Source organism: Chionomys nivalis, chromosome 3, assembly GCF_950005125.1.
Source record: "Chionomys nivalis chromosome 3, mChiNiv1.1, whole genome shotgun sequence".
Lineage (NCBI taxonomy): Eukaryota > Metazoa > Chordata > Mammalia > Rodentia > Cricetidae > Chionomys > Chionomys nivalis.
In genome coordinates this window covers 76,742,266-76,750,640 of record NC_080088.1, presented here as the reverse complement: position 1 = coordinate 76,750,640, position 8,375 = coordinate 76,742,266, and the positions used below count along the sequence as shown (strand labels likewise).

At 49.4% G+C, this 8,375-nt stretch overlaps 1 protein-coding gene across 3 annotated transcripts; it reads left to right on the top strand.

Annotated features, from left to right (window-relative positions):
- The first annotated feature begins 2,872 nt into the window (after positions 1-2,872).
- Ydjc (YdjC chitooligosaccharide deacetylase homolog) lies at positions 2,873-4,816 on the top strand. Of its 3 annotated transcripts, none has more exons than XM_057765276.1 (5): positions 2,873-3,047; positions 3,136-3,295; positions 3,496-3,595; positions 3,689-3,866; positions 4,007-4,816. In XM_057765276.1, exons 1-5 carry the CDS (start codon positions 2,884-2,886, stop codon positions 4,374-4,376), a joined length of 972 nt encoding a protein of 323 aa, XP_057621259.1. In that variant the 5' UTR covers positions 2,873-2,883; the 3' UTR covers positions 4,377-4,816. The 3 variants fall into 3 exon arrangements, with proteins under 3 accessions (XP_057621259.1, XP_057621260.1, XP_057621258.1); XM_057765277.1 differs by having other exon boundaries at positions 3,700-3,866; positions 4,007-4,325; XM_057765275.1 differs by having other exon boundaries at positions 3,700-4,816.
- The last annotated feature ends 3,559 nt before the right edge of the window (positions 4,817-8,375 follow it).

Here is an 8,375-nt window from a genome sequence, read left to right as displayed (position 1 = left end):
CACCTTCCTCAGCTCACCCCTGGGCGCTGCACAGACTTGAACCTCCAACTCTGTTGGCTTCCTTCCAGGACTTCTTTCCCTTATCCAGTGTGGACTAGCCAGCATCTTCCTTCTCTACTCTTTCTTTTTGGAAGCAGTGAAGAGTCCTGGTTTTCCACACAGACCTAACTTCAATTCCTGTCCCTGATTTTTTTTTTCCTGATGTGACTCAGCCTCTCAACACTGACTCCTTATCTGTAAATTAAGCAGAGCATCCTCTTCCAAAAGTAAGTATTACTATCTATCTGTCTATCTATCTATCTATCTATCTATCTATCTATCTATCTATCTATCTATCTATCCAAACATACATACATACATATATAAACACACATATATAGCATTATATATATAGTTATATATAACTATGTAACTATATCTACATATTGGTTTTTTGAGACGGTTTCTCAAAATCACAGAGATTTTGCCTGCTTCTGCCTCCTGAGTGCTGGGATTAAAGGCATGCCATCATCACCTGGCTACATAAATATTCTTTCAATACACATCACACCTTATGGAAACTCCGTATAAACTCACCTCTACCTTGTTCTTTTCCTCTCATCCTAGAAGCTTGTCATTCCCAATTAGATTGATAGCAAGTCCATCCTGCACGCCACATTGTTTCTGTCTTGTCTAACAGCTGGCACTTCATCAAGAATCAGGGCAGTAAGTCCTAATCTAACGACTCCATTTCCAACACAGTAGGAGCTTAGTAGTTTCCTCTTCTCCCTCTTTGTTTATCAGGGCCCAGAGCCGTTCTGATGGCAGCCTCCTGGGGGGCACAGTGGCTGGATGACCCCTGATGGCTCAACAATCACTATGACAGGACATAGCAGTCTTACCCCAGGCACTTTACTGAAGGTTCTTTGAGGCTTCCAACCCTTACAAAGCATTATCAGTACTTTTGGGATTAAACTATACTTTCTCCTTTGCCTGTAATCCAGGGGGTCAGATAAGCTGGAGGGAACCAGAGCTGGTCAGGCTCCACCTGGAGGGGACAGTTCCTGTTCCACTTCTCTGGTGATTTTTCAGCTTCCTTGACTGTAAAACAAACAAAATTACCAAGATCACAGGCTTGACCCAGTAACACTCTTTTTACAAGAGAAACCAAGACAGGTTGGGCATGCTCAGTTGGCAGAGTGCCTGCCTAACATGCTTGAAGTCTTCGGTTCAACTCCCTGCACCACATAAACTAGGTGTGATGGCACACACTTGTAGCCGGCACTGAAGAGGTGGAAGCACAGGGTCAGAAGTTCAAGGCTAGCCTCAGCTGAATGAATAATGAGGCCAGCCTGGGATATATAAGTCTGTTTTTCTTTTTTTTTTAAATTATTTATTTATTTATTATGGATACAATATTCTGTTTGCATATATGCCTGCAGGGTAGAAGAGGACACCAGACCTAATTACAGATGGTTGTGAGCCACCATGTGGTTGCTGGGAATTGAACTCGGGTCCTTTGGAAGAGCATGAAATGCTCTTAACCTCTGAGCCATCTCTCCAGCCCCTAAGTCTGTTTTTCAAAACAACATCAAGACTGGACAAAGAGCAAAAGTAAGGTGATGAACGTAAAAGTTATCTGAAGCTCAAGGTGAAAATGGGCTAACGCTTTCTCCAGTGTGGCCATTGGTTTGCATGCTTGTGTTCTTGTTATGTAGAACTTTTACAGTCAGGCAATGGTGGTAGAGGTGGATCTCTGAGTTCAAGACCAGTCTGGTCAGAATGAGTTCCAGGACAGCCAGGGCCACACAGACACACAGAGAAACCTGTCTCAGGAAGAAAGAAAAAGCCTCCCCTTAGAACCAGTGAGGAAGAGATTATTTGAAAAAAAAAAAAAGTAAAAAAAAAGTAAGAACTCCTAATAAAAAAGGCTCATAGGCACTGCGTAAAAACAAAGCAAAGCAGGACTGGAGAGATGGCTCAGTGGTTAAGAGCATTGCCTGCTCTTCCAAAGCTCCTGAGTTCAATTCCCAGCAACCACATGGTGGCTCACAACCATCTGTAAGGAGGTCTGGCGCCCTCTTCTGGCCTTAAATAACGTTTCCATCATCCCTGAGTAATGGAGAGGAGGAGGGCTTTTTTTTTTTTTTTTTTCTTCCTTCTCTTTTGGTTTTTTTCGAGACAGGGTTTCTCTGTGGTTTTGGAGCCTGTCCTGGAACTAGCTCTTGTAGACCAGACTGGTCTCGAACTCACAGAGATCCACCTGCCTCTGCCTCCCAAGTGCTGGGATTAAAGGCGTGTGCCACCAACGCCCGGCAGGGCGTTTCTTTTCTTAGGGAAAGTAATGGAAGGACAGTACACTGCCCAGAAACTGAGCAATGGTGATGGTAAACACTGGGAAAGCAAGGGGAATTTTTGAGTATTTCTCTTGTTTTCTTCATTTAAAAAAAAATACTTTTCAAAAAAATGGTTTTTGTTTTTTTTTTTTTTTTTTTTTGAGCGCTAGAGATAACTCATTGGTAAAGAGAGTTTACAGCTCTTGCAAAAGACTGGAGTCCTAGTATGTGTTCACATGTGGACCACAACTATCTGCTAACTACAGTTCCAGGGGATTCTATTCCCTTTCCTAGTCTCTGCATGCCCAGGCATAAACGTAGCGCGTGCACACACACACACACACACACACACACAGACATGGTTATAGACATAGTCCAAAAAAGAAGTTTGCAGAGCAGTTAACCCGGCCGTTTGCAAGACACTCAGAGACCTCTTGGTAGCAAAAACAATGGCGGCGTGCAGTCGCTTTTAGTCGCGTGCGTCGGGGTGGGGCCTCGGCAGCGTTCAAGGGCGGGGTCTGGATGCTGCAGTCCATTCTCTCTGGTCTCCAGCCAACGTTTGGCAGCTATGGCTTGGCCTCGTGTGCAGCTGGTTGTCACAGCTGATGACTTTGGTTACTGCCCGCGGCGCGATAAGGGCATCGTGGAGGCCTTCCTGGCAGGAACTGTGACCAGCGTGTCACTGCTGGCCAACGGCACAGCCGCAGAGAGCGCGGCCGAGCTGGCCCGCAGGTGAGGGAGGCCCCCTTCATGAACGGGCAGGTTTGGGGGGCTGCCCGGTCTGTGGCAGACAATGCTTGCTCTCGCGCTCCGCCCGCAGGCACAGCATTCCCACGGGCCTCCACGCCAACCTGACTGAGGGCCGTCCTGTGGGTCCCGCCCGGCACACCGCCTCGTCGCTCCTCAGCTCAGAAGGCTTCTTTCTTGGGAAGATGGGATTTCGGAAGGCCTTAGAGGCTGGAGACGTTGCTTTGCCTGAGGTGCGGAGGCGTGGCTGCAGACAGGCGGATACTGATCAAAGTGCAGCCCAGAGGGTATCATGGAAGTCGTTGGGGCAAACGCGGGCGCTGGATAAGCTGCTAGTGCTAGTTCAAACCCTGGAGCAGTCACACCGTGGCACCAGACGGAGCTCTTCGCTTGTGGCTGCTTCCAGAAACTCAAGGTATCTGTGCCCCTCCAGGTGCGGGAGGAACTAGAAGCTCAACTCAACCGCTTCCGGGAGTTGTTGGGCAGGTCCCCCACGCACGTGGACGGGCACCAGCACGTGCACGTGCTCCCAGGTACGCGGATTGAAGCGTCCAGGTCTGGGTGGGGGTGGGGGCTGCTTTCCTAGGTTGGTGGGAGGTCGATGCTGAGCCCACCCCTCTAAGCAGGCGTGTGTCAGGTGTTCGCCGAGGCCCTGCAGGCGTTCGGGGTGCGTTTCACGCGGCTGCCAGTGGAACGCGGCGTGGGCAGCTGCTCGTGGCTGGAAGCACCAGCGCGTGCCTTCGCCTGCGCTGTGGAGAGCGATGCCCGGGCCGCCATGGGCCCCTTCTCCCGCCACGGCCTGCGGTGAGCACCGCCCTCCCCCACCCCATCCAACCCTGCCGGGTCCCCAAAGGTCCAAAGTTAGGAACTGATCTGCTGTCCTGCTTCACCCTCTGCCTAGCCCTGCCGGTCCTCAGGCAACACCTCTATCCTGGCACTCACAGGTGGACCGATGCCTTTGTGGGCCTGAGCACTTGTGGCCGGCACATGTCTGCTCACCGAGTCTTGGCGTCACTGGCGCGGGCCCTGGAAGATATCCCTGCTGGCCGCCCCCTGACTGCCGAACTGATGGCACACCCAGGATACCCCAGTGTGCCTCCAGCAGGGGGCTGCGGTGAGGGCCCCGATGCTTTCTCTTGTTCTTGGGAGCGGCTGCATGAGCTGCATGTCCTCACGGCACCTACCCTGCGGGCTCGGCTGGCCCAGAATGGTGTGCAGCTCTGCGCCATAGACGACCTGGATTCCAAAAGGCCGGGGGAAGGGGTTCCCTGTGAGGCAACTCTGGAGCCCTTCCTGAAGCCTTCCCCACCCTGACACCAAAGGCCAGCTACGAACTGCCTCTCACTGTGGAGGAAGGCCAGGGCTAAAGCCTGGAACCAGGTCTTATAGCAGGGTCTGGCTTACAGAGTGACAAGTCACTAAACCAGGTCCTTGCGACTGAGTAGTATTGGGCAGCCCTGCCTGCAGACAGGCAGGGCTAGTCAGAGACATCTGGACTTAGGGTCTGATGAGCATTTGGTGCCAATTCATGTGCAAGTTACAACCACTTGTTCAGTGGAGCAGTGGAGAAATGTTGGTGTGTTAATAAAATAATGTCTTTCAGATTTGGCTGATTTATAAAGTGTCCAGGTATCCTTCGCAGAAATATTAGGCACAGAGAGGCTCAGACCAAGATATCAAAAATGGGCCGGGCCGTGGTGACGCACACCTTTAATTCCAGCACTTGGGAGGCAGAGGCAGGCGGATCTCTGTGAGTTCGAGGCCAGCCTGGTCTACAAAGCGAGTTCCAGGGCAGCCAGGACTGTTACACAGAGAAACCTTGTTTTGGAAATAAAAACAGAAACAAACAAAAATCTTCACTTTCTAATTTTGCTCATGCTTACATGTTTTAAATCCCTTAGGTAAAAAATTACATGTGCTTGTTTGTGTTGAGGAAGTACATGCATGCATACCATGATCTATATGTGTTTTGTTTTTGAAATGAGGGTCTTAACACATTGCTCAGCCTAGCCTTCTACTCCAGGGCTCAAGAGATCCTCCTCCATCACCTTCTGCTAGCTGGGACTGCAAGCACACACCACTGTGCCCTAGCAAGGCTTCCATTTCTTTCTTTTTTCATGGGAGGGGAACAAAAGATCCTCATTAGGGTGTTTTGGGGAGGCATATGGTAACTGTAATTTTGATTTAAAAAGAGGTTGTCTGAGGGCTCAACACAAACAAGCACATGTAATCCCAGCATTGGGAAGTGGAGGCAGCAGTATCAATTCAGTGTCATCCTTGGCGATATGAGTCTCAAGACAGCCCAGTTGTTGGCCTAGATTTCACGTGTGAAACTATAGGCTCAATACCCAGTACCGCCGGGCGGTGGTGGCGCACGCCTTTAATCCCAGCACTTGGGAGGCAGAGGCAGGCGGATCTCTGTGAGTTCGAGACCAGCCTGGTCTACAAGAGCTAGTTCCAGGACAGGCTCCAAAACCACAGAAAAATCCTGTCTCGAAAACTTAAAAAAAAAAAAAAAAACCCAGTACCAAAAAACAAATCATGTGGTATTCCATCTGCCTTTCCATCTTCCAAAATGGTGTAAGGCTGTGTTCCGCCATCTTCTCACCTACTCCTTGCCTGTAGAGCATCCATATATCAGATGTAGCTAGAATCCCAGTTTCTCGCTTCTGCAGAAGACTGCCTCTCCTGACAACATGTACACCCTCCTATACAAGCTTACAGAGCCTCTTTCAGTCTGTTTCCTGCAGTTAGAACACAAACAGGTTAAAACTACTATGATAGGATTGTGTGAATGTAGGTGTGCGGCAGTTGAAGGACAACTTTTAGGAGTTGAGTCTTTTCCTTCCACCAGTCCTGGGATGCAAACACAAGAACTTTTACACACTTCCCAATGCTGGGATTACGGAGTGCATCATCACTCCCAGTTTACATGGTTTTTAGGAGTAAGCCCAGAGTTTTATGCATGCTGTCTAAGATTTCTGTCAACTTTTCTGTGCCCCACCACAAACTTACAAGTAGGGGTTGTAAGCAAGGCTTTAAACTTACCTGACATAGCCTACATCCATCCTGGAATGGGGGTGGGGAGAGGCCTGGAAAGTAAGCTCTGATAAGGCAAGGCATGACTTCTTGAAGGGATCTTGTCCTTCTCCTCCCCTTGATTGGCTTCAGTCTATAATAACCTTACTCAACCTTGACTTGGGCAGGTTCAACACCCTGTGGTCCAGAATTTTGAGTTTGATCCCCCTGCTGTGTTCCATTCATCTCCTCACCTTGGCTCCTGTGGTGCAGGAACATTCTGCTGGCTGCCCGGCTGGAGGGCCAGTACAAGACTCCCAGGAGTCTGACTGACACCCGAATGCTCAGGAGAGAAGGCTCTGCTGAGTTCTGCTCTGCTGGGATAGTCCCCAGCCTACAGATGGCAAATCACTATGATCTGGGCCACACTGGAGAAGAGGAAGGTTCTCTAGAGCTAGTTTCCTTTTCTGGACCTTAAGCATGACGCTGGCTAAGCGGTCTGTACTGTCTGGTTTCCCAGGACTGCTGTCTTGAGTCATCCAGGAAATGACCTGGGCTGAGCACCATGTTGTACTGTCAGAATCTTCCTCAACTTTGCTCTCTGAGGGTAGTGCTGTTTGCTCACATAGGATGTGGGCAGTGCAGGAAAAATCAAACTGACTTCTCCCTAGACTAGACTGCACAACATGTGTGTGGGGAAAACATCTATTTTTTGGGGGGGGGGATTTTCAAGACAGGGTTTCTCCGTAGCTTTTGGTTCCTGTCCTGGAACTAGCTCTTGTAGACCAGACTGGCCTGGAACTCACAGAGATCCGCTTGCCTCTGCCTCCCAAGTGCTGGGATTAAAGGCATGCGCCACCACTGCACGGCTGGGAAAACATCTCTTAAGGCTAGAGGAAGTGACATCCCAAACAAAAGCTGAATCTGCTTATTCAGCTTATTCAGTCTTGGCTACAGTAACAGTCAGGATCCAGGGAGTATGAGACTTATGAACTAAATACTTATTTGAAGGGAAACAAGGAAGGGAGGGATAGTGAAGTGGGCTCCGAGAGGAGGAGAACTGTGTGAGTTCAAAGCCAGCAGTGCTCCAGGACTGTCTGGAAGCCAAAGTAAAGTGATGTTCCAGAGAGTATTCTGACTGCATCTGGTGCCTGCATGTCACAGGCCTGGCTGGTGCTGTAGTGCCTTAGTAGCTGTTTTCAAAACTCAGTGGCGCGTGCTCTTCAGTTCATGCCTTTGATCAAATCCTCCTCACCTCTGCAGTTCACATTTTCTTGGGGCTACAAGGATAAGTGACTTCTCATGTGTCGGTCAGTCTCCTTGATATCCATGCAGTTTTCCCAGTGTTGACAGCCCCACCTATTTCTACCTGGCAAGAGAGAAGCACCTGTATGCCTCTTAGAGGCAGGCAAGTGGAGGAAAATGATCAGGGGCCTAGGCCTAGACAGTACTCTCTTTAGTCTCCAAGAACATAGGCTCCCAGCAATGTCCATCCCCAAAGAAACCCATACACCCAAACTAGTGTCTGAGAACATTTTTATTAAGGACAGAATGGGGTCACAGCATCTTAGAAAGTCTATTCTCTGCCATCATGGAAAGAGCAGGACAAGACCCGGGCACTTCAAGGAACCAGGGAGGATGTGAATTCCTGAGCCAACTTGTGTCAAGGATGGGTGGGTAGCTGGCTGCTCCACATATCTCCCCTTTTCTAGAGGATCCAGCTCTTGAGTTTCGAGCAGCCAGAGCTGCCTGCCAGCTTGCTCAAAGCCTGCTCCACAGCAGGGCTGGAAAGAGCAAGGCATGCAAGCCCAGAGGGACACCACTGACTCCAAGCCAGGCCTCTGCTTCCAGGATAGGCCATGGTTGTCAATCCTGGGGCTGAGAGTCCCTGAGAGGGGCTGCTAGCATAGGAGAACCCTCCCATAGTGAGCAGAGAGCAGTAAGGGGCAACAGGCAGCTAGAGCTAAGCAATGAGACAGTTGGACTATCTCTAGATTCAGAAAAGCAACAAGAACAAATGGTAGCTTGTTTGGACAACTTCTGACAGAATTTGGCATTTTATTACAAATTTGAATGTGAATGAAATAAGATCCATTGTCACTTTTCTGCCAATGAAGAGACAGACGTAGAAATGCAGGTCCAGTACTCTGACCATCCTGGGCACATGGACGTCTCCAGAAACCTGCCCCATGCACACCTAGAACTAAAAGCATAGTTCATTTATGCACCACAGAAACCAAACACTTGGAAAACTAAATAGTGTTACACTGCCTGAGAGGACCTGTTTCCCTTGTT

Bases quoted from the DNA above. Each gene is read 5' to 3' on its own strand.
- Ydjc (XM_057765275.1), top strand. From the start codon at position 2,884: ATGGCTTGGCCTCGTGTGCAGCTGGTTGTCACAGCTGATGACTTTGGT. The intron at 3,296-3,495 runs GTGCGGAGGCGT...GTGCCCCTCCAG, and splicing joins GAGACGTTGCTTTGCCTGAG to GTGCGGGAGGAACTAGAAGC. The intron at 3,596-3,699 runs GTACGCGGATTG...GGCGTGTGTCAG, and splicing joins GCACGTGCACGTGCTCCCAG to GTGTTCGCCGAGGCCCTGCA.